Raw genomic sequence first — 24332 nt, forward strand, 5'->3', positions numbered from 1 at the left:
CTTTTCAAGAGGTTCTGGAACGGAGAGTTTTCCCATGCAGTGATAAAGGAGTCATACTGTTACATGTATTGATTTAGCAGATGCTTTTTTTCCTCTGAAGCGACTTTCAATGAACTCTATGTAGTGTTATCAGCCCACACACCTTTTTCACTGCGGTGACTTACATTGCTAGATACACTACTTACACTGGGTCACTCACACACTATGGGTGAACCTGAACAGCATGTCTTTGGACTGCGGGAGGAAACCAGAGCACTCGGAGTAAACACACAGAGACACGGGGAGAACATGCAAACTTCACACAGACCGAGCAGGAATCAAACCCATGTCTTCTCACACCACCAAGGCGCTGGGAGACAGCAACGCTACTGCCTCAGCCAAGCGCCCGACTTGAGGTAGAAGCACTGGGAAGGGCTGAGTAACCGTGAACCCTGCAGACAGTTTAGTGACAGTGCTGCTTGAAAGTGTGTGAACCCTATAGGGACGGTCTTTATTCTTGCATAAAACAAAATAAAATAAATGACTGATTTACACCCCTGACTCTACTTACCTAGGTGGTTTAACCAGTTTAACTTAAGATTCACTTATTTTTTACACCTGCCCTACTTGCGTGTTATACACAATTTCCTCTAAAGCAACATGGAATTGGTCATTACACACCTATTATGTCGCATGAGAAACACTGATCTTCATTAAGTATCCATTTCGTGGTAAAACTAAGGGACGCAAGGGGTTGCCATACCTCAGTTTGAGCTGCTGGCAGTTGGAACTTTGCAAGCGGCCGGTCAGATCAGTGCATCATTGTGAAAGTACTGAGCAGGATGAGTAAACAAACCCATGTTGGTGGTGCTTCTGAGACAGAATCGCAGCGTTTTCTCCTAGAAAAACGAGAGCTTTAATGTCGGGGGTGTTCGGACTGTTGGCACCTGGATTGAGGAAACGGTCTCCCCAGCCCTGGGAAAGCCCTCGGGGCACTTTATGAGCAGGATGTCAGGCTCGGCTCAACGACTCATCCTTGAGGCGACGGGTTTGACGCCTCCCCGTCTAGAGGAAATCTAGAAAGTCGAGTGCAAAAGACCCAACGGGGGGTCACGAGCAACCGAAGAGACGGTTGCTGATGTAAGAATTGTCTGCGGCGCCCTGGAGATGTTAATATTTAAGGTAAGAATATACACAGTGTGAGTAAAGCAAGCTGAATTGTTAAGTCATCACAAGCCATTTTTGGGAAAACAATGATTTAATGGCTTAAACCAGTTACAAGAGAATGAAAATCAATTCTTCGGTCACACTGCATGCAAACGTAACGGAAAACAAACCAAACATACAGTGAGGGAAAGGCGTCCTTGATGCGAGAAGCACAAATTAATCACACAGAAGTGCTGGGATATAAAAATGGTTAAAAAAAAAAAAAAAAAAAAAAAAAAAATTAATGCCAGGAGCTAATTTATGGTGTGTGCTGGTAACTGCATCCTCATAAAGCACCATTTGGCAGCCAAAGAATCTCTACAATTAACCCTCCCTTCACTGAAGGTAGAAATACAATGAGTCAAAAGTTTGAGTACACCCGGGCAACACACGTATGGGACCAATTGGACAGAGGAGTGAAAGTAAAGCAACACGCAGGTGTCCTACACCTCTGGGTGGGTGGGCAGTGTCTCATTTCGTCATCAAACTCGTTCACCTAAAGTGTCTGGAAAAAAAAAAAAAAAAAAACACAGCTAGTGTCCAGCAAGTGTACTCACACTTTACACTGACACTGCACATGTCTATAATAAAACTTCTATAATAACATGGAGGAGCCAAAAATCTACACAATATTCTAAGGAGACATTTAATTTAGCATCTATATGTTTATTACGTGTTTGTTCACTGCAGCATATTTCTGGTTTTAGTAACATTCCAATTCATGCGCTCGACGTGCATTTTCGCGGTAAAAAAGTAATCCAGTCTGACTTGGAGCCGTTGGTTTCAGTCCATTCCGGAGGAGCATGAAAGACTGTTAGTAACATCATGGGAAACTGTAAGTACTTTTTGGAGATACTTTTTCTAGTTATTTGTTCATAATTGATGACCCCTCGTCTAATTGAGGGTCGCGGTGGTCCAGAGCCTATCCTGGAAGCACAGGGCGCAAGGCAGCGTACACCCTGGACATCTCACACATATTTTCTACTTATCCACCTTTTCATTGTCAGTCCTCTATTAAAGGTCTACCATGGTCTCCACACAGATTTGACATATTCAGTCGTGGACACGTTTTGGACAGCCTGGTGCTCCGAGGCATGATGGGAACTGCGGACCTGTTCTACGTCAGTGTCCTCCAGGTCAGAAGAGAGCTCGTCGCTGCATGTGGTGGAAGGGGAGAAGACAGAGGTGACGCCGTTCGCGAACCTGCCGTCCAATGCGTCCGACATCAAGTCCACGAGCACGTCCTGGAGGTGGTCTTCATTCAGAGGCATGCATTCCAGAAGGTGGTTCAGCAGCTCCGCGGCCACCGTGGCGTCGAAGCCCGGACAGCTGGACACGTACATGTGAACTTCATGCATGCACTGGATGTACCCGGCTGCAAACCTCTCGCTGGCCTCCACACTCAAGGTATCAGCTGTGTCAACAGAGGAATGTAAGAACCCAATCAGACACATCAGTCCGTGCAATAATCCATCACTTATGAATAACTGTTTATCCATTGCAGGGTCACAGTAGTGTGGAGCCTATCGCGGAACTGCAGTGTTTGACATAGCGTACGCCCTGGGAAGGATGCCAGTCCGTCACAATCAGCCACACGCTCTGGGCAATTTTGAGTCACATTTCGTCCTGAAACACGTCTTTGGACTGTGGGAGGAAACCGGAGCACCGGGAGGAAACGCGAACTCAGACTGAGCGAGATTCAAGCCCATGCCCATGACGGGTACGAGGAACGTACCTCGAACTCTGTTTTGGATGACATGTTCAACTTGTCTCACAGTCATCTCAAGCACTTCAGCGTTTTCCATCTTAGCCTGGAAAGCAAAAAGTGTGAGTAAGCTCTGCTTAAAAGCTCAATGAATCCTTTATGAAGAGAGATGTGAGGCATTTCGGACGAACGAAGACTCACGTCAGTGTCGGCCAGCAGGGACCGAAGCTCCTGCAAGCTCTCGTTGATTCTGGCCCGTCTCTTCTTCTCCACCAAGGGTTTCCTTGCCTGTCAGAGGTGTAGGAACCATGGGGTCAAGCAGTATCCACCCACCCATTATGAACAACCACTCGTCCAATGCAGGGTCGCATTGGTCCAAAGTCTATCCAGGAAGCATAAGAGCATGAAGCAGAGTACACCCTGGATGGGACGCCGGTCCATCACAATGCAATCACACACAGCGACACACAGATACACACACCAAGGGTAGAGTGTACGCACGGCTAGCCTCAGAACCTCAGTAGTTTGAGGACGGCCCGGAGATTTGGCGACCTCCCCGTCATTACCTTCCTGTTCCCCTTAGGGCCCCAGTGGTCCTCTCCAGATGAGCCATATCCATTTTTATTGGGTCCAGACCTAGGGGCCATGTTTATATTCAACCCAAACTGGGTGGGGAAAAAAATTTTAAAAAAAAAAGAAAAAAATCAGTTTGTAGTCCACAGGTGTGTTAGGATTCCTGAGTGGCAGCTGGCGCAAGAGCTCACTTCTCACACACAACAGACACACACCACACACGGAGCCCTGCGATGCTTTACAGGATTGCGCAGTTGGCACCGGCCACTTGCGCGTGGTATTTATATGGTCTCATTTGCATATGAATACAGGCTGGTCCTCATTATTCAGTAAATATCAGAGCGCAGGGCGCGTCAGCCAATCAGCGCGCAGACCTTTGTCTCCTCGCGGGAGATTTTCGCTTTTTGGGTGGAGGTGCAGGGGGGGCGGGTTGACGTATCCCGTCCTGGATTTGAATCGAACAGAAGTCCCCCAAAACAAAAATAAAATTAAATAATCGCAGTCGGGCCTGTCTATTTTATTCAATCAAATAGTTAAAATAAAAAATTGGAGGCCGTCAAATCTATTATTGTGTCTGTGGGGGAGGGAGGGGGAGGTGCAACCCAGTTTCGGGGTCTTTTTTCTAATTTCTTGGGCTTATCCTGGAATCAGCCCCACACTTTGCACTTTACTCTCAAGTTTTTCCCTTTGCATCGTTTGTCATGAAGCTCCGAACAGGTTGTGTCGCTCGGACGGACAGAGTTGCGGCAGAAATAATAAACTCGGTATCGCGCGACGTGTTGTCCTCATTTGGATTTGAAAAGACTAAGAATGATATTCATCCACACAATATTGATTGGAATGGGGGGGGGGGGGGAGGTATTGTATAAAAAAATAAGAAGGCCGCGCAGGTGATCGTGTAGGAAATGCGAGGTGTTTGTCTCTCTGTCCCCTTTCTGAGGATTCCGTCATGTGTCCCTCGAGGGCGTCCTCTGCTCCAGCAGCAGCTGCAGACTGCACCCCCCCACCGACCCCCACCCCCCGGGCCCAGACCCCCCCCAGACTCAATGAATCGCATCTCGGCGGAGGACGACAGGTGTTGCCCTCCGCTTTGTCGTCGTCCCCCCCCCGCTTTGCGTGCGGTTGCATATTTAACCATTGGGGTGGAACAAAACACACAGCCATGCTGCTCTTGTTAAAATTTATTTATATTTATATATATATATATATATATAAAACCTAAAATTAATAGAATCGAAAACAGACTTCAGTGCTTGAAAAGCTTTGGATGTGTCCCGCCAGGTGGGCGCGCGCACGTCACGATCGCGGTGTTTCGCAACACACGTCGGCCGTCCTCTTATTCCGTTAAACATAGTAACCCGTTTTCAGGCTGCTTTTTGTGTAACATTTGGAAGAATAAACACTGTAATTCGCTCTATTCGACGCTTTGCAGGCTCCATACGATATATAATATGTCAGTGAATATTATAGGACCAGATGTGTTCGTTCATTTGGGACCCGGAGGAAGATGCCGCGTCGCATCACAGCGCTTTTTTACAGCTAATATAACCAGATCCTCCAGTTTTATGTTCTAAATTTCCGTTTTTTTTGCCGCAGGTTGGCAATAAATGGGCGGCAATAAAACGCGTCCCGTAAACGCGGGTGGGGGGGCGTTGCGTCTGTGTGTGTCTGTCTGTCTGTGTGTGTGTGTGTGTGTGTGTATGTGTGTTTGGGGGGATGCTCTGGTCCTGCACTTTGATGTTGGACACTTCACACCTCCTTGTCCTCTTGCTTCACTTCCATAAAAGCCGCTTTGGTTTTTTTTTTTTTTTTAGTGTCTCTCCTCAAAGAAGCCGACGTATCATATTAATGCTAACAGACACACTTCCGTTTTTATGAACACATTACACATTTTTCTGCACACCACTAATGAAATATACATCAACAAAATATTACCGATAAATCATCTGAAAGGCGTGTACTCAGCATAAACTCGATTTTTTTTGTGTAATCTAGTTTTCAAAATACACACACACAGTATATACATATACTTATGAGTAAAGACCTCAGTATAGATATTATACACACACACACACACACATTTTCAGAACCGCTTGTCCCATACGGGGTCACGGGGAACCGGAGCCTACCCGGGAACACAGGGGCGTAAGGCCAGAGGGGGAGGGAACACACCCAGGACGGGACGCCAGTCCGTCGCAAGGCACCCTAAGCGGGACTTGAACCCCAGACCCACCGGACAGCAGGACTGTGGTCCAACCCACTGCGCCACCGCACCCCCCTTCATAGATATTATATTATATTATATTACATTTACACACAGACATATGTAAGTATATATATCACATATGTATGTGTGTGTATATTCATATACATGAAGTCATTTGCCCTCCATTATGATAATGGAATAATTCTGTTTCAACCAAATACTACAATAAATGTTAACGCTACTGTTTCTCTCTCATTCTTCGACAGAGTTCAGAGCAAAGCAATGAGATCAGAGTTGAGCACGTGAAATTCCATGAGCATAAAACCGCTTTTCCATGAAGGACACATGAATCCAGAAAGCGTGTGTGTGTTTCTGAAAACAGTCCAGGATGCTAATTAAAATAGATGGTTGGAGATGTTTAGTCTTAATAAAACTAGGATTTGGGTCTTTGTGAGAGTAAGGGAGCGCTGGCAATGAGATGAACAAACGAAGGGGGCCGCGAGTGAGAGAGGGGACAATAGGGGCCCCATTCAGTGGAGCTGAGATGCTTCATTTCAGGACCCTTCCCTAGTTTTTATACACATTAGGATGGCAGGTGGTCCAGGAGTTAATGAACTTGACTTTCGTTAAAAGGATCTGGGTCGGAATATGAAGCATGGGGGTGGGAGAGCGTGGGCATTAAAGTGGGGAGGGGTGTATGAAAGCACTTCGGGTGTTTGAGAAAGGTAGGATTTAATCTGAATATTCATTTTAAGACTTTCTTCAAGTCCACATGGTCCACGCTTACAGTTAATGTGCACAAAATTCAGTCTTTCTCGATTAAAGCAACTGAAATATTGCTATAAAATGTTTTCAAGTGCCCAGACTGTGAAATTTGTGTTAAGTTAAACAAGAATAAAAATGCAAAGCTTTGTGTCGGCCCAAGAATAAAGTCAATGAAGAAATTAGACTTTAAAAAGAATTTTTCAAGGTAACCCAATATAGTTCACCCCTTCAAATAATTTTCAGTGCAGTAGTTGGCAGCTTCACTTATGGATAAATGTGGTCAATTCCATTGTAAACACCAGTTTGTCTGACAGCAGGATGGAAAGGAAGAAACTTTAAATTGGTTGTCTGTTAGATGTCTTTAGTTGTTTTGCTTGTCCTGTAAATATTGCAATATATTATACTGTATGTGATATACTTATACACAGGGTTCTTTGCATGCAAGTTGTCGAGTCAAACCTGACCTGTAGCGACCACTCGCGTGGTTTTCAAGGCAAGTCAAAGGAGGAACAAAGGCGGGTTATACACAGGGTTAGTAAAGCTTAATAAAGTAATATGCAGATACTTTTTGACCTTCCTTTGTATTTACGGATGGCATGAGAGACCCAGACAAGCTATAATAGTGCAGGGTGGCTTATTTGTCTCTAGAGTTTATTAAATTCTGGGTGTTTTATTAACAAATAGGTGGCTAAAGCACCTCAGTGATTATGAAACAAACTTATGGAAATCACAGACTCAGGCAGGAAATATATATGCTTTATTATTGTTATTATTATTGTGATTATTGTCATTATTATTATTATTATTATTCTTATTATATTACTGGGTTAATAGGTTTGCATTACACACAGAGCATGAGGAAACATGATCTATCCAAGCCAAGTTTACATTATTAAATTAAATTAAATTAAATTAAGAGTTAATACAATAAATAGCTGGATAATAGCCTTCTACAATGCAGGCTACAGCAGGTTGACTTCTGCGGAAGTACGGAGGTCCGCAGTACACCTATTCTGGAACAGTACCGCCCCACAAGTGTTCTGAGAAGCATATCTATAAGATACATAAGGAGAAGAGTCTACGCATAGATCGGAAGAAGAAAGTCTGGAATATCAGGCTTTTCACCACGGCCTCCACATGTCAAGGGTGACTATGTGTCGACGGTTCAGCAGGGGGTTCTCTGGTACCAGGAGCTCGCTCTCCCTGCTGGTGCTCAGCAACTGGGCCCTGTCCTCACACTGGCTCTCCACCCCAGAGCTGCAGAACCCCCTGGCAGGGGGTGCTACCTTTCCATCACCCTGGTTCTTGTGTGTTTGATGCGGCGGCGGGGTGACGGTGCCTGGCACGGCCTGGAGGTCCTCGGTGGCGTGCGGCAGCGACCGGAGCAGGTGGTCGAGCAGACGTGAGCCGAGCGTCTTGTCCATCCACTCACAGGTGAGCAGTAGGTTGTGCACCTCGTGCATGCACTGGATATACCCAGTGCTGTATCTCTGCTGGGCTTCCAGGCCCACGGTCGGGTCAGCTGTGACACACACGACACACAACACATACGTGCATGTGACAGGAGCTGTATTTTCCTATCAAGGCGGAAAATCACATCTACGCACCATGTATGAATGGATTTTTCTGTTCATTTACATTTATCTGACACTTTTATCCAATACCTACAGTATTTACTCATTTATATAGCCAGGTAATTTTACTGGCGCGATCTAGGGTAAGAACCTTGCTCATGGGTCCTACAGCTGGAGGTGAGATTCAAACCTGCAACCTTTGGGTCTGAAAAGTCCAGAAAGCTCTATCTATCTATCTATCTATCTATCTATCTATCTATCTATCTATCTATCTATCTATCTATGTGTTCGTTTGTTTGTATTTTTTTCTTGGTGACATACTGCCCCCTCCCGGCCAGAGTAGGAACTGACAATAAAATATAGCATTTTTGCTCTACTCCTGGAGTCTATACAAAGCTAAAGTGCACGGGCACACACACATACACACACACACACACACACACACACACACACACACACACATACATTATCTGAAACCGCTTGTCCCGAGCCGGGTTGCAGCGAGCCAGAGCCTAACCCGGCAACACAGAGCGCAAGGCTGGAGGGGGGAGGGGACACACCCAGGACGGGACACCAGTCCATCACAAGGCACCCCAAGCAGGACTCAAACCCCAGACCCACCAGAGAGCAGGCACAGGCCAGACCCGCTACGCCACCTCACCTTCCTTAAGTGGATACTCACCAGCTAATTTATTGCTCTGGATGTTCTGAAGATGTTTCACCGTCATTTCCAGAATGTCAGCCTTCTCCAGTTTGGATTGCTACCGGGGAACAAAAATATCTTTTAGGTGTATATTAATAAAACAGTTTGCAGCAATGGGAACAGAATGCACTAAGGATGGTCCACTCACATCAAGCTGAAAGGCTCCCACCACCGTTTCCTTCAGCTGGTCCAGGCAGTTATTTATCCTTTCACGTCTTTTTCTCTCAATAAGTGGTTTTCTTAGCTGGAAACGACATGTGCGATGTTATTAATATTAGCATGAAAGGAATTTCCTTTCAATTTAAATTCCCTCACTTTGTGCCTGGTGTTTGTGCAATATACCCTCAGTATTTACAGTGTTCATTATATGTATACACTGTATATACTGTATATATATATATATATATCTACACATATATACATATATCTCCTACCTTCCTCTCTTCCTTGGCACTCTGTGACTTCTCCACGTTCTCAGCCATGGAGGTGGCAGTCATCTCCCCTGCTTGCTACCGTCCTGCTCTTTAAGGCCCCGGCGCTGCGCTGCGCTCTTATTTATACTCCACAATTACCATGTGAATGGAGGGACTCTTTGGCCGCACTATTTTCCCACACATGGGGCTCCGTCCCGGCGGCCCGCTCCCATCAGTCAAGACTGACAGGTCACTGCTTCTTTTCAATAGCTGTGCTGCCTGCGCCCCCCCCCCCAGCCAGAAAAAAAAAAAAAAACAGGCAACAGATGTCCGGCCCTGGAACGGCGTGCCCCAGAGGAACCTTCTGTTTGCGCGGTTAGGGACCCCGGCTCACCATTCCCAGGGACTAACAAGGGTCTGCTATTACAGCCGGGACCCTGGGGACCCTGCGGTCCTTTCAGCACCTGAGAAAAGGAGAAACCTATCCCCCCGTCCTCCGCCCCCCACCCCCCAGCCCCCTGAGGTCCTGCAGAATACACCATAAGCCATTGTTCCCCTAATGTACCAGACTCCTCTTTGTGTTGTTCGAGTGTCGGCCTGCTAATCGAGTGGAAATTTGAAATAAGATTCTAGCCTGATCATCACACACACCGCCCCCCCAGGTATCCCATAGTTAATTTGTATGAAATCAGAAATCCCTTATTGTGGGGAATGTTTGTCGAATTTACACTCGGTTTGAGCACATCCATGTTTTTGGCTCAGTGTGATTCCACAGCACAACCCGGGATGGAGGTGCTATTTGAAAATAATAAGGACTGGCTGTGATTTATGGTGAAACACATGATACAGTCACATTCATTTACACATAAAGAAATGACCAGACTTTTAAGAAATGCATGTTTTTGTCTTCATTCAATAAATCAGTTTTTTTCAAATATGTATCTGCTACAATTTTATTTTATTGTATTTAGTTCCCTTGGGAAAATAGCCTCAAAACAGCTTTGTTTCATTTATCTGCAAACAGCACTGACCTGCTGAGTAAAATTTAATGGACTGGCTGAGTTGTTGTAAATTATAAATAATACATTATTAAGCCATTTTTAGGGGTTTGGAAAGTTTGTGTTTTTATGGTTTTCAGCCTTTTTCTAATTGTTATGCTATTTATTTATTATGAATGGTGCCACATGAACTATATCATAATTTCTCCCAGACTTTGGTACAATTTTTTTTTTTACCCCAGTAGTAAGATTTAATTAATATTTGAGCCAAATAGTTAATTTATTGCTGGTATGTGGAAGAAGCCAGACACTGGTTGTTTTTGCATTGCAGCAGAGGAAGAACTTGTGGAAAAAAATGTAAACATCTGTTATAAAGTTTTTTTTTCTTCCCTTCCCTACAATGGAGGGGGCAGATGTCAGGGGAGGCACCGGCAGATGTCCCCGCTCTGTGGGGGCAGCTCAGTGTGAGCAGAGACACGCGACCGCCGGGCGTGCGCCACAACGTGGGAACCGGCGCCACACAAAGGGGCCCATTCAGCCCGTCTGATCACTGTGAAGAAAGCAGTGAGTGGTGGAGAAATGCACCGCCGGGCACCTCGGTCACCCTCCGCACAGGAAGTGGCCAAAGGCCCGAGGGACAGCTGCAAGTGGCCGATTGGGCAGGTGTGAGAAGAATGGAGAGAGGGGGTAGGTGTGAAGGGATAGGTGTGAGGGGACAGGTGAGACAGGTGAGACAAGGGGACAGGTGTGAACTGACAGTTGTGAGGAGAATGGTGAGAGGGGACCGGTGTGAGGGGACAGGTATTGATGTCACAATATCACCATGTTTGGGTTGTTTTAGAAAAACCCACAGTAAAAAAAAAATGTTGAATGTGAAAAATAGAAAAAATGTGTTTTGCTGTTGCTTAGTTTTTCACCTGAGTTCACAATTCTTCTTATTATTATTATTATTATTAGATTAATTAGAGATTAAGAACAACAGTAATAATAACCAGAAGCAAAAGCGGTAGGGGGGAAGCCTAGCACCTGCGTCGAGAGTTCAGATATGGGTTCGAATCCTGGAGAGCTGTGCACGAGGAAGCACCCGTCACACATACAGTACCTGCTAGCGGTGTAGGAGACAGTGAAGACCGCTCCTCTTCCTCTCGGCTCAATCCCCGAGGGGGCGGGGGGCAAAGTGCGCTTCTTCAGGCACCTCCCCCCACCCGACAGACAAGTGGTCACGCGACCCGCGTGCGGACGACTGTAGGGAGGGGTGCCCGCTCGTGCCACCCGTCGTGCTGTGAACATCAACACGAGCGAGACTGTAATAGTTTGTGACCCCCCCCAACTCCCAACCTCACCTGGACCTCCCTCCCTCCCTCTAAAGCCAGAGATAGCTGGTAGGGTAGGGATTAGCGCTATTGCCCGAGGTCTAGATGATGCAGGTTCGATCCCCCTCTTTGACTACCGTGTCTTTGAGGAAGGTCTTGTAAACACCCCCGTTACTGATGGGAAACCTCTTCCATGTGAATAGTTACATTTTGGGGAATAATGTTAAATGTGGGTGTGCAACCACTGGGACACTTACGGGGAAAATGATGAGGTGTTCAAAAAAATCGTTCGTAATGAAGGCTGCCTCTTCCCATCGAAACCCACGACGCTGCGCGCCATAGTATTTACCCTAATTACTCCAGTAGCAAATTATCCGGCTGTATAAAATGGGTAAAAACTTGTGTAAGTTCCAAATTGCAAGTCGTTTCGGAGAAAAGCATCAGCTGCATGATGTAAGTCAGCAAGTGATACATTGTTTCTCAGCACCCCGAGGAGGAAGTAATCGTGTTTACTGCGTTTTACTGGCTCACTTGTTCTTAGAAATACGTGTTGAGGTCCAGTTGTGAATTTGGAAAAACAAACAACGATTTTACACATTCAGTGGCCAAAGATGAAAAAAAGAACTGATCGTTTGAAAATCTATGCTGAGTTTACGAGTGTCTGATGGGGCAGAGAAATGTGTAGTCTTCATTATTATTACATTTACATCTATTCATTTAGCTGACGCTTTTCTCCAAAGCCACTTACAATGTTAAGGTTACAATTATCACATGCTTACAGTTATTTACCCATTTATACAGCTGGGTAACTTTACTGGAGCAATTTAGGGTAATTACCTTGCTCAACAGGGCAGATGCGGTGGCGCGGTGGCGCGGTGGCGCAGTGGGTTGGACCGGGTCCTGCTTTCCGGTAGGTCTGCGGTTCGAGTCCCGCTTGGGGTATCTTGCGATGGACTGGCGTCCCGCCCTGGGTGTGTCCTCTCCCCTCTCCAGCCCTACGCCCTGAGTTTTCGGGTTAGGCTCTGGTTCCCTGCGACCCCGTATGGAACAAGCGGTTTAGAAAGTGTGTGTGTGTGTGCGCACCTTGCTCAACAGTACCACAACCCGGAGGTGGGGATCGAACCTGCGACCTTTGAGTTCAAAAGCAGTACCGCTAAACACTACACAACTTCATCAGTATTTATAACGCCTCCTTATTATAATCAGAACGAGCTTTATCAGAAATCAGATTACAATATTGTTATTATTGTTACTTGTTCTTATTAATACCAGGGATGTGTTATTGGGTAGTATTAATATTACTATTATTCGTGTTGCGTTAATAGTGTTATTAGTTTTACCTACGAGTTATTTGACAGTATGAGAGAATTATTTCAGAGGTATTCCGCGTAAATATTACCATTAATATTAGTTGGGGTATGTTAATGGTCAGTAAGGGCTCCGCTTGCGAGAGTCCCGCAGTGTAGGGCTGTGGGCTTGAGTGCCTGGGGGGGGATTACGTCACTTAGACGCTCAGACGAGCTCCCCGTGTGGGGCGGCTGCGCGGCGCTCCTTCACGCGCATTGTGAGGAGATCAGAGGACCCCCCCCCCATCCTCCCCTCCCGGCCATCTGGTCACGCGCCTCCGTGAATGAGAAGCAGCGTGGGAATGACACGAGCACAAAGGGCCTCTCCCGCCTCCTTCGGGCCGCATTGTGTCCCGTCCAGAAACAGTTGACTAATTAGAGGGTTTTAATCGCAGCGCCTGCTGGACTCTTGGCTGAAACATCATTAAGAGAAGCCGGAGGCGCCCAGTTCCCAGAAGGCTGTGCGCGCTCCGTTTGCCCCCGTTATTGTGGAGTGAAATGAGCAGCTGCCGCCGGGCCTCCACACGTGTCGAAGCCCTTTCAGAGTGGACGCTGTCAGTCGAATGATGCGCTTATTCGCTTTTCCGTGCGGAGGGAAAGAAAGACAACCGAGCCATTTCATTTCTCACATTTTTGTTCCCCTGCACTTTCGCAGCTGCGCTGCCCTTCGGGGCCTTCCACAGTTTCGGAGATGCGCGTCGTCCTTCAACAGGTTGTCGAGCTAAAGTGAAGATCCAGTCCGGGATGAAGTTCTAGAAGCAGTCTGTGCAAAAAAAAGTGTGGCACATGGGCACAAAGAGCATCAGCACGAACGCACGACGTGCATTCCGATGGTTCTATTTCTCACACGACACACGGGCGCCCCCTGGCGGCTCGAACTGGCCACTACAGCAGCACAGAGAGCACAGCGAACCGGAGGACCAGAGGCTCGTGAGGGGGGTTGGGCCCTCTTCACACACACCACATATGAAGTAATGTTCCAAGTAAGAGTTTCCCAGTACTTATTATTTAAAATCACAAACTGCAAAAAGAACACGGGGAACTGCTGCGCAGCTTTGTTAAGGAAGAATGTATAGGGTAACAAGCAAATGTCTTGAAGGTTCAGGCGGAGGTTCGAATCCGCCTCAGTCTGTGTGAAGATTGTGTGTTCTAACCGTGACTGTGTGTGGCTACCCTGCAACTTGACTGGCGTCCAGTACAGGGTGTATCTCCTCGGCCCTGTGCCCACTGGTTGCAGGATAAACTCCGGACTGAGTGAGTGAATTAAATAATATAAAGAATATCTAATAAAATATTCTAAGATATAAGGGGGCACAGTGGGTTGGACCGGGTCCTGCTCTCCAGTGGGTCTGGGGTTCCTTGTGATGGAGTGGCGTCCCGCCCTGGGTGTGTCCCCTCCCCCTCCGGCCTTACGCCCTGTGTGTTGCCGTGTAGGTTCTGGTTCCCCGCAACCCCGTATGGGACAAGCGGTTCAGAAAATGTGTGTGTGTATTCTAAGATAGAATAAAAGATCTAATAAGATACTCGTTAATTGATAGGGAGGGTGCAGTGGGTTGGACCGGGTCCTGCTCTCTAGTGGGTCTGGGGTTCGAGTCCCGCTTGGGGTGCCTTGCGATGGACCGGCGTCCCGTCCTGGGTGTGTCCTGTCCCCCTCCAGCCCGGGTTAGGCTCCGGCACCCCCCTCGACCCTGTATGGGACAAGCGGTTTCAGATGATGTGTGTGTTTAATAGATATTCTTTTCTAATGAGAACAATGCAAAGTGAGATGTATTTCTTTAAGTTCAGATCTGATCTGAATTCACTGAGAGTAAGTTGGAATATTGAACTGAGATGATAATAATAATAATAATATTTGGGTCCACCCTTCCAAGGCGCTCCTTCGCGGTGTTGCAGTGGCGGTGCTCCGCCTGGTGGGGCGCTGTGGGACAAAGCGGAAACAGAAATACACACAGAGTCACACATAGAGACCCAGAGACGCACACAGCGCAGACACACATCAAAGACACGGAAAAGCGAGGAAACGCAGGTCGCCAAACAGACAAACGGACACGGCGGAGGCGGATTGCGGATTGCAGTTTGCAGCGCGTTCGGGACGTGTTCTGGACAGAAAGGAGGTTTGTTTTTGCCCGTTAATGTCACGATGCGCTGCCCGGACAGAGGAGTTTCAGGGCTGGTCGCGAGTGCGCCTATGGCGGAGAAAATCATGGACAGAAAAGACGAAGCGATTAGCATGTTAGCTAAACGGCGCGCTTGTGCAACTAAACGAACACCTTGTCTGCCACTTCAGCCTTCGCTTTAGTGTTTCTTCTTTTCACGAACGAGACGTACGACTCATGTCTGAAGGCGAGAACGGCGGTCTGCCGCTTTTTTGTACGGAAATTCTAGCTAGCTTAGCCACTTAGCTCTGCTAGCTTAGCCACACCGTTCAGCAGCGGTGCAGTTTACCCGCAGGCCCGCTGCAGCCTGACAGCGCTGTCCTTCGGTGTGTTCTCAACTAGGTCCGCTCGGAGCACATCTCCCCATCATACATAGCGTTGTCCTGCGACGTGCTTTTCTTCAGGTCCGCTCCAGGGCGGCCTGCCAGTGGAGCTATTGTGCATCGTTATGGTTCATCATTCCCTTTCGTTCTATGGGTCCCACTCAGGTCCGCTGGCGGTGCCCGTTCACACGCACGCACGAAACGTGTGTATGACACGCGCAGCATCCCCCCCGGGCGGCTTTAGAATAACACGGTGCCTGTAGGCTGTAGGTGATGTGCGCGGATCCTGTCTGTGCCGCCGTCGCTCAAAGTTAACTAAGCAGCGTCGGTTATTCATCATGTGTGGGAATGTAGATCATGTGGTTCGGCCTGGTTCGGGATGAACTGCCTTACTTACTCACACTGGCACTGCCGGCCCATAGCCTTCATCCTCTTGTTGGCAGCTCTGGGCGGACAGCTGTCAACTGGATTAAAAGTGTTGCGTGTTTGTCATGTTGCTGAGAGGAAGCTTGTTTTGCAATCGCCGCAGCCCTTCAAGAAGATGTGTTGCATCAAGTTCTCCCTTCCCCTGCACGACTCCCGGCTCTCTTGTCAAGAGTCTCGATAAATTACCCACCTATCAGCAGTGACACGTGTGCGAGCTTACAGTTTTCTGACGCTTCTCTGCAACTGTACTTGCCCCGTTCGTACACAGAGCTACTTGGAGTCATTGTTCCCATTTATACACCTGGGCAGTTTGTACAGGATCAGTTCAGGGTCAGTATCTTGATGAAGGGCGCCACGGCAGGAGGAGGGATTTGAACCCGGGTTCTTCGATTGCGAGGTGAGGGCCCCGACCGCCATGCTGCTCCGCACAGGTTGGATTTGTGTACAAATGCGTGTTACCTTGGTCACCCTTCGCATGCTGCCGAACTGTTCCCGAAACGGCGTCTCCGAGCACCGGGTGAAGCTCGGCTCTCTGGCTCTTTAAAACGAGAATTACGGTGAGAGCTATTTAAAGATGCCGTGTGTGACCTGTATACGCACAGACACACCTGTGTCTGTTCCTTCTAAATATGTAACTGTGTGGGGGGGGTGTGACAGCACCAGTGTGCGGGTACAGGGTTCGAGTCCTTAGCATAAATCATTGGAAAGACCCAATTGCTGATTTTCGAACCGAAGGCAGAGTATTTGGCAGTGAGCATTTTTTTTTTATCCGTTTAATTTGAGGCCCGCGGTAAGTAGGCGACCTGTTCATTGGCTGCTGCGAGCACTCGGATCACTTGGTTCTGTTAATATTTTTAAGAGTTTCTCCTTGGCCCGCGTGCTTACGTTGGACAAGCTTGTTTGGTCCACGTCGGACACAAATGTCCGGTTATTTATTAAGCTGTCCTCATTACCGTGGCAGGAGGGATAAGCTGCAAATGTGGGCTGAAGGTGAGGACAGAAGGTAAAACGTCGCACCTGTTACCTGCATGTGCGTGTGTTTGAACCTCCCTAGCTGGATGTACTTGTTGCATCCTGGGAAGTGTGGGCTGCTTAGCAGAAAAGCGTCTTCAAAATTAATAAATGTAATTTAATTCCCGCATTGTGTGAGAACTCAGGCCCTGTTCACATGGCTGTTTATCCAGCACTTATGGGAACCTGTGGCTGCTTGAGGCGCAGTGATCTTAATTGCTCCTAAATTGCATTCTTGGCAAATATCTTGCATAATTAAAAGATGTAGTTGTGCTTTTTTGCAGCACTGATGTTTGGTGGCCTAGATCACGGCCCTCGCTCTTTGCGTAAGAGGAAGACAGGAGCTAAAACCAACACCCATCCTTTCAGGGATGTTGCCTCCACTCCGCAGGGATTTGTGCACTCGGGTTCTGAGATTTAATCATCTGCTTGGAAAACCATCCAATTACCCTGTCTTAGGCGATACTCAATTGTCCCTTTTTACGTGAACCAGCTTGAGTAATATTCTTATCTCCTTATGTATTTACTTTTTTTTTCGGTCCAAGATATACTGCTTAATTTGGCAGAAGTGTCTGCCGACTGTTACACAAATCAGCGCAAATCGACTTCTCGAATTGAGTGGTTGAGATGAGTGATGCTGCGCGTCGCACCCGAAAGGCGCCCGGACACTCGCGGTGGAATATTAACCGGTCTTGGACACCAAACTGGTTCTGCCGGTCGCAGAGGCATGAATGCGTTTTACAAAAATACATCTAGTTTTATTTTAAGAGCTCCTAAGTAAACTCCAGTGCTGGCTTTGCATTGCTTATTTCACACTGGCTTGTTGTTCCAAGTTGGGAGGTAGGGGTGGGAGTGGGGGGAACACTTTTAGACTTCCTTGCTGGGTGGAATATTTTCTGAAGTTAGTTTTTTCACGTGAAAAAAATGGGAGGGCGATTACAGCATCGCTTTTGTCAACCTGTATGAATAATTAAATGACGAGACGAGGTTTGAGTGCTGCACACTTCATACCACGTTAGCTGTGTGTCACTGGGTGTGTGTGTTTGTTTTGTTATTCATTTTCAATTAAGGAAGCTGTCCGCTAAGGCAGGAGCACTGAAGTGCTGACAGATGGATGTTTACCTCCCATTACCCTGTTTACCTGTCGTACTCTAAGATTCACTATAGTCAATGAGCTCTTGCTTGATTTCGGCTCCTTTGGCGGTTTAATGACTTCTGCATTTACACAAGTTTGTCAATTTGCCCACAGGTGGACCAGCGCACTGCTGATAGCCGCGGCGTAACCCGTAGCAATGCCGTTCCCTTTTGGCAAGTCCCACAAGTCCCCGGCTGACATAGTCAAGAACCTGAAGGACAGCATGTCTGTGCTGGAAAAACAGGACATCTCTGACAAGAAGGCAGAAAAGGTAAAGCACCTTGGCAACCGGCCCCGCAAGTGGTTTGGGCCCCTCGGGCCTACAGTGGAACGAGGAAGCCGGATTCTCAGGGGAGGTGGAGACGGGGCGGCCAATCAGATTGTGCCAGTGAGGTCATTCTTCCAAAGCCCCGCCCTGAATGCCCTCAGCTCATAAGTGACCCTCCTGCCACATGCAGGACTAAGGCTTGGATGATTATTTTTTTTGTCATTAGTTTTCGCCAAGATATTATTACTGGTAAAATTATTAATTGGTAGCTTAAGGGATTCTTTTACCCAAAATGACTTAGTGTTTGTCCCATTTGTACACCTGTATACTTGAGCAGTTCAGGATAAGGGCTTTGATCAAGGGTACGACAGCACTAATGGAGACCGGGCCTTGAACCAGTAACCTTCATCGTTCAAGTCCACTGTTTTACCCTCTTTATTACCTGTTTTGGATAAAAATGTGAACAAGGCATGCTTTTAGTCTTTGGGGGCATCTGTTAGCATACACAGTAGCAGGAAAAGGGCTGCCATGGTGCTGATGTGGATGTTGTCATGGCAACAGGAGGAATAAAGCTTGGAGGTCCTTGGTTCTGGCTCCGTCGTGGTGGAACGACCCCCCCCACCCCTCACTCAGAACTGCCAGAACTCTGTCCACATTTAAAAGGGGTCTGAAAACTCATGTCTTCCAGACTTACTTTGCCCATGATCTCTTAAGTTCATGTAAGGTGTAAATGTTCACGCACCACAACATTATGATCATATTCGGATAAGTCTTTACCCAGCCGCTACTCTGTATTGTACATAAATGTTTGTGTATCTTAATTTTTTTTTTTGTCGGAAGATGATCAAGAATCATCTGTTCTGAGTTTTGTGCAGCCACTCACGTGATGAACATTGTTTCATATGGTGGAAAGAAACTAACTGTACTTAAGAATCACACGTCTGCAGCTATGTCTCTCTTTCTGCTAATGTAATGAACACATTGTATTTTCTATGAGATGTATGTCGCTTTGGAGAAAACCATCTGCCAAATGAATACATGTAAATGTAACGGTGTCCTGAGCGTGCCAGAGGGACAGGGGAGGGTGTACCGAAGGGAACGAAGGCAGGGTAGCGGTGGTGCGGGAAGCCGTGTGTGATCCTCTGTCCTCGTGCGCAGGCCACCGAGGAGGTGTCCAAGAACCTAGTGGCCATGAAGGAGATCCTGTACGGCACCAACGAGAAGGAGCCACAGACGGAGGCCGTGGCCCAGCTGGCCCAGGAGCTGTACAACAGCGGCCTCCTGAGCACCCTCATAGCGGACCTGCAGCTCATCGACTTCGAGGTGAGCGATGGAGCTGTACCCCGGTGTGAGGATCAGCTGTGCCAGCGGTTCAGTAACGTCCGCTGAAATTTCACAGCTCTGCAGTGTCTCTGTTGTCTGCTGGTCGACCGATTCCAATCCAGACATGTTTACTGTGTAGCTCGGTTTTTGTTTGTTGGTTTTTTTTTTTTTTTTTTTTTTTTTTTGGTTAACTGAGTGAATTCGTAGCAACACACAGCTGCAGAGAGTTTCGTCACTGCGATGTGGGTCATGTCCCAGATGTAACCATGGCACTTCCTCTCTTCATCTTTTTTACGAAACAGGGTAAAAAGGATGTGGCTCAGATTTTCAACAATATTCTCAGACGGCAAATTGGGACACGGACGCCTACGGTAGAATACATCTGTACCCAACAGAATATATTGTTTATGTTATTAAAGGGGTGTGTATCCGCGCCTGCTGTTGCTCTTTCCTGTTTTTAACCACATTAAGATTGTTGGATGTTACTGTCGCCAAGTGTTAATGTTTGTGTTTTCATGCGCACCTGGTTTCCTCGGTAGGTACGAATCAGCGGAAATTGCCTTGAATTGCGGCATCATGCTGCGAGAGTGCATCCGACACGAACCGCTGGCCAAAATTATCCTTTGGTCCGAGCAGTTCTACGATTTCTTCAGATACGTGGAGATGTCCACGTTCGATATAGCCTCGGACGCGTTTGCTACTTTCAAAGTGAGTTTCGGTCACTTTGCTGCTGACATTCCCGCTTTTCCTCGTGCACATTCGTGCGCGCCTCTTTCTCCATCCCCTTTCTCCTCATTAATCCTGCTGTTGTTGTTTTCTCTTTTTTATTGTTTTTTTACCCCAGATCCATCCATTCATCCATTGTCAACAACCACTTGTTCTCCCTCCCCAGATCCTGTATTGTAAATTGAGTTGTAACCCATACATCCTTTATATTGCTTTTGATTACATTTATCTGATGCTTTTCTCCAAAGCGACTTATATTAAGCTATTTACGATTATTTACCCATTTATACATCTGGATAATTTTTAAATTTAGGGTAAGTAGCTTGCTCAAGGTTACTACAGCTGGAGGTGAGGCTTGATTCAGCAGCTCTAATCACTACACGACCAGCTGCCTCCTGATTATTACCATAAAGTGGGGCAGCTGGTTATGTGGTTAGAGCTGCTGTCTTTGGACCTAAAGGTCACAGGTTCGAATCTCGTCTCCGACTGTAGTACCCTTGAGCAAGGTACTTACCCTAAATTAAAAATTACCCAGCTGTATAAATGGCTAAATAATTGTAAGTAGTTTAACGCAGGAAGTCACTTTGGAGAAAAGCATCAGTTAAATGAATACATGTAAATAAGAGTGCAATCATACTGCTTAAAGACCTAAAACTGTTGAATTTGAGTAAAAACAGTGTTTATGATGTTATGGGATGTGGAATGTATGTTCCTGAGAATATTGCGTGTTTATTCTGGCACAGCGTGCACTTGGACTCGTGTAAAAGCGGAGATTAGACGTGCTGCTCATTAGTGTTCCTCTCTGTCCCCCAGGATTTGCTCACAAGACACAAGCTTCTGAGCGCGGAGTTTCTGGAGCAGCATTATGACAAAGTAGGTTATAATTCCACCACAATATTTGTACAACTCGTGCGCGTTCCTCCGAAGGGAGCACAATGGAGTCGGATCTGTAATAGCGGGAGCCGGGCACAACGAGCGGAGCGCTCGCACGCAGCCGCTCCCCGACAATGGCCGTGCCACTCACCGATGATAAATTGCTGGATTGCTCTGTTTTATTTGGGCTGAAAACCCGCATGTCACTCTGACAAGCCTTCATTGTGCCTTTTTTGTGCAGTTCTTCAGTGAATATGAGAAGTTGCTCCACTCAGAGAACTATGTTACCAAAAGGCAGTCTCTGAAGGTAAACAAACACTTCATTAAGTTAATTCACCATTTCTGGGTGTGCTTTATATATATAATAAATGTCTAATATATTATATTCATTCAATCAATAGGTCTGAGATGTTTTGTGTTGGGAAAAAATTCTATGCTGCCACCTAGTGGTCAGAAGGAACTATTACATTGACAGTTAAATGAATAAATGTAAATTTACATTCTCTTTTCCCCAAAATGACTTTCAATCTTAATCTACCTACAATTATTTACCCATTTACACAGCTGGGTAATTTTACTGGAGCAATTCAGGGTAAGTATCTTGCTCAAGGGTATTACAGCAGGAGGTGGGATTCAAACTTGTGAACTTTTGGGTCCAAATGCAGCAGCTCTAACCACTACACTACCACTTGTTCTGTAATTAAATGTACAGTTTGTTAATCAATGACCAGTAATTGTTTTGTCATAAATTTCTGCCAAGAATTCTAGAATTTTCTGCTGCACTTGCCTGTCTCTGTTCATACAGCCCTCTTTTATGCACATTAATGAATGTTTTGCATTTTTGTGCCTTTGATCCACTCAGCTGCTTGGGGAGCTTCTGTTAGATCGGCATAATTTCACCATCATGACAAAATACATCAGCAAACCGGAGAATCTCAAGCTCATGATGAATCTCCTGCGGGATAAGAGCCGCAACATCCAGTTTGAGGCCTTCCATGTCTTCAAGGTAACAGAGACCAGAGCTGTTGGTTTAATGTGCAAAGTGGTGATTGACGCGCTTTGACTAAATCAGCCCAGGAGGATTATAACATTTGTAGGCAAATAGGACACAATGTCCTAATTTGTCGTCTTGCTTGTTTCTACTTTTTTTTTGATGTCATTTATGTGAATTATTTTTATTCCATGTCTTGGTACTTTTTGCACTTGTTCTAATATTAAGTGGTTTGAAACTTGTTGGAAAGGATAATATATAAATTTTAAAACGTATATGTAGTAAAATATATTAACGTCACCCATTCCAGCTGCTATTTTAACTGCACACATGTATTAACCTTTTTTTTTTTTTTTTTTTTTGTCGTATGTGTAGGTTTTCGTTGCAAATCCAAACAAGACCCAGCCCATCTTGGACATTTTGCTGAAGAACCAGACGAAACTCATCGAGTTCCTCAGCAAGTTCCAGAGCGACAGGACCGAGGATGAGCAGTTCAACGATGAAAAGACGTACCTGGTGAAACAGATCAGGGATCTGAAGAGACCGACCCCCCAGGAGGCTTGACGGACGATGGGGCCCCGGCCAGGAGAAACTCCTGAAGAACGTCCGAGTAACGTCTTAATAATGTATGCACATCAGACCCATCAGCAGCTGCTGTTTCGATATCGAACATTTCATCAGCTCATGGGAAATCCTACTGCTAGTCTGCTGTTCAAGGGATTTTTTTTTTTCCTTCATGATTTTTATTTTGATGTTCCTACAAAAAAAGAATGCTGTTGCTCTGTTGCACATCAGGACATGATCTGGAGATGTACTTTGGTGGGGGGAGTAAATCCGAGCAAACAGTGCAGATATCCTCTACAGCCTCTGAACGCTCCGTGTTAGAAGGGTATACAGACAGACACACACACACGTTGCTTGATGATCAACATCCAGTTGGCGGTTGAAAACATCCTGGCAAGTGCATTCTGGGTAAATGCATGACTTCTGACAATTGGTGTACTCGCACAGTGTACAGTGTAACAAGTGCAGTGTACTTTTTTCCTTTCCTCCCTCCCACCCCCCAGCTCAGAATCTAGCACATTTGACCTGTGCTTCACTTGTGATGCCTACGCATTACAGAACCAGCTGCAGTTTCTATGCCTTGATTTAAAAACAAAATTATTTTAATGTAGTCACATTGGGAACACAGTCACAGTGTTAATTTTATGAAAAACAGTAGCGTAGAAAGCCTGATGATGTATTAAACACCATCCTGAGTGAGTCTCAGGGAGAGAAGTGGAGAAATGTACATAATGCCTTTTCTTTTTCTGATTTGCTTTGTAGTTTTGTTTCCTGTTTGTTTGGGACAAAACCATGTACAAGTCTGGGGTGTTGTCTTTTTTTTTTTTTTTTTTTTTAAAAAAAGGTCATTGACTATGTTTTAAAATAGGTAAAATATTACATTTGATTACTGGTTCTTTGTAAATAACTACCTGGCCAGGTCAAATTACCTAGGATATTAATAATCTGTACAGCAGAGGAATGTCATATTAGTAACTCCAACTTTTTTTGCAAGTGATTACAGATGTATACATAAGTATCTCACAGCTGGCAGCAATGGGGGCTTGCTTGTTTTAAAAAAAAAAAAAAAGGGGGGGGACACAGCATTAAAAACAGGGAGCATCTCCTTGCTTAGCGTTCTGACAGCCCACTCATTCCCACTGCTTTAAACTGGAAACCAGTGAACTGGAACTGGGGCCTAAATTATGGACACCTTTGGTCTGTTTAGATTCAGTGTATCCTCCCGTTTGGTGTGAAGAAGACTGATGTGTTAAAGGTGTGGAAATTTTGACAGTGATCTCTCCCCCTACTACCACTCCCTCCCCCCTGTTTTGTTTTGTTTTGTTTTTTTTTTGAATAGGAGCAAAAATTCCAGTACAATTATTGAGACTGATGTGCGGTCAGAGCGCTGCTCGTAAGCGAGACCTTTCGAGGCAGGAAGGACATCCAGCAGAAGCTCTGTGTCCGCATAAGGTCTTAATGTCATCGCTCAAGTATTAAAAAGCAGCATTTCAAACCGAAGTTGCTTATGGCTGTGTTCCTAGTGTGGAAACTGCGTTTAATAAATGAGGCTGTTTTGTTTTCCGTCCCGAACCCTTTCTCGTGCCCACGAGCGGCACCACGCTGCTATGGCTTTTTCTGCTCACACCATCATTCACTTGACCTCATGGCACAGTACTGAAGAGGTAGCTCTGGCATGGTTATTCTGGATGAGATTATTGCACCCAGAATGAATGGATCCATTTACAAACAGCCTAACACACTTACTTTGATTGA

The 24332-nt window shown here is 46.2% G+C and overlaps 3 protein-coding genes across 3 annotated transcripts; 1 reads left to right on the forward strand and 2 right to left on the reverse strand.

The window, feature by feature from the left end:
- Positions 1–2207: 2207 nt before the first annotated feature.
- On the reverse strand, positions 2208–3623 carry LOC108932318 (transcription cofactor HES-6-like). Its single transcript, XM_018748587.1, has 5 exons — positions 3457–3623; positions 3092–3178; positions 2921–2996; positions 2782–2784; positions 2208–2599 (listed from the first exon to the last, which is right to left on the reverse strand). The coding sequence occupies exons 1-5, from the start codon at positions 3535–3537 to the stop codon at positions 2208–2210; spliced, it is 639 nt and encodes a 212-aa protein (XP_018604103.1). The 5' UTR covers positions 3538–3623.
- A 3932-nt stretch (positions 3624–7555) lies between these two features.
- her8.2 (hairy-related 8.2) lies at positions 7556–9208 on the reverse strand. The gene is made up of 4 exons (XM_018748455.1): positions 9146–9208; positions 8860–8955; positions 8691–8769; positions 7556–7956 (listed from the first exon to the last, which is right to left on the reverse strand). Exons 1-4 carry the CDS (start codon positions 9206–9208, stop codon positions 7556–7558), a joined length of 639 nt encoding a protein of 212 aa, XP_018603971.1.
- Positions 9209–14734: 5526 nt separating this feature from the next.
- Positions 14735–23646, forward strand: cab39 (calcium binding protein 39). The gene is made up of 9 exons (XM_018748297.2): positions 14735–14895; positions 17947–18103; positions 19259–19423; positions 19726–19844; positions 19963–20131; positions 20963–21022; positions 21264–21329; positions 21885–22028; positions 22389–23646. The coding sequence occupies exons 2-9, from the start codon at positions 17990–17992 to the stop codon at positions 22575–22577; spliced, it is 1026 nt and encodes a 341-aa protein (XP_018603813.1). The 5' UTR covers positions 14735–14895; positions 17947–17989; the 3' UTR covers positions 22578–23646.
- The last annotated feature ends 686 nt before the right edge of the window (positions 23647–24332 follow it).

This window comes from Scleropages formosus, chromosome 10 (genome assembly GCF_900964775.1).
Source record: "Scleropages formosus chromosome 10, fSclFor1.1, whole genome shotgun sequence".
NCBI classification, from domain to species: Eukaryota; Metazoa; Chordata; class Actinopteri; order Osteoglossiformes; family Osteoglossidae; genus Scleropages; species Scleropages formosus.

Excerpts from the sequence above, each read along its gene's own strand:
- LOC108932318 (XM_018748587.1), bottom strand. The coding sequence starts at position 3,537 with ATGGCCCCTAGGTCTGGACCCAATAAAAATGGATATGGCTCATCTGGA. Across the intron at positions 3,179-3,456 it reads GCCCTAAGGGGAACAGGAAG|GCAAGGAAACCCTTGGTGGA; the intron begins GTAATGACGGGG and ends CACCTCTGACAG. Across the intron at positions 2,997-3,091 it reads CCCTGCTGGCCGACACTGAC|GCTAAGATGGAAAACGCTGA; the intron begins GTGAGTCTTCGT and ends TTTGCTTTCCAG.
- her8.2 (XM_018748455.1), bottom strand. The coding sequence starts at position 9,208 with ATGACTGCCACCTCCATGGCTGAGAACGTGGAGAAGTCACAGAGTGCC. Across the intron at positions 8,770-8,859 it reads TGGGAGCCTTTCAGCTTGAT|CAATCCAAACTGGAGAAGGC; the intron begins GTGAGTGGACCA and ends GTTCCCCGGTAG. Across the intron at positions 7,957-8,690 it reads CCAGAGCAATAAATTAGCTG|CTGACCCGACCGTGGGCCTG; the intron begins GTGAGTATCCAC and ends TGTGTGTCACAG.
- cab39 (XM_018748297.2), top strand. The coding sequence starts at position 17,990 with ATGCCGTTCCCTTTTGGCAAGTCCCACAAGTCCCCGGCTGACATAGTC. Across the intron at positions 18,104-19,258 it reads CTGACAAGAAGGCAGAAAAG|GCCACCGAGGAGGTGTCCAA; the intron begins GTAAAGCACCTT and ends CCTCGTGCGCAG. Across the intron at positions 21,023-21,263 it reads TGGAGCAGCATTATGACAAA|TTCTTCAGTGAATATGAGAA; the intron begins GTAGGTTATAAT and ends TTTTTTGTGCAG.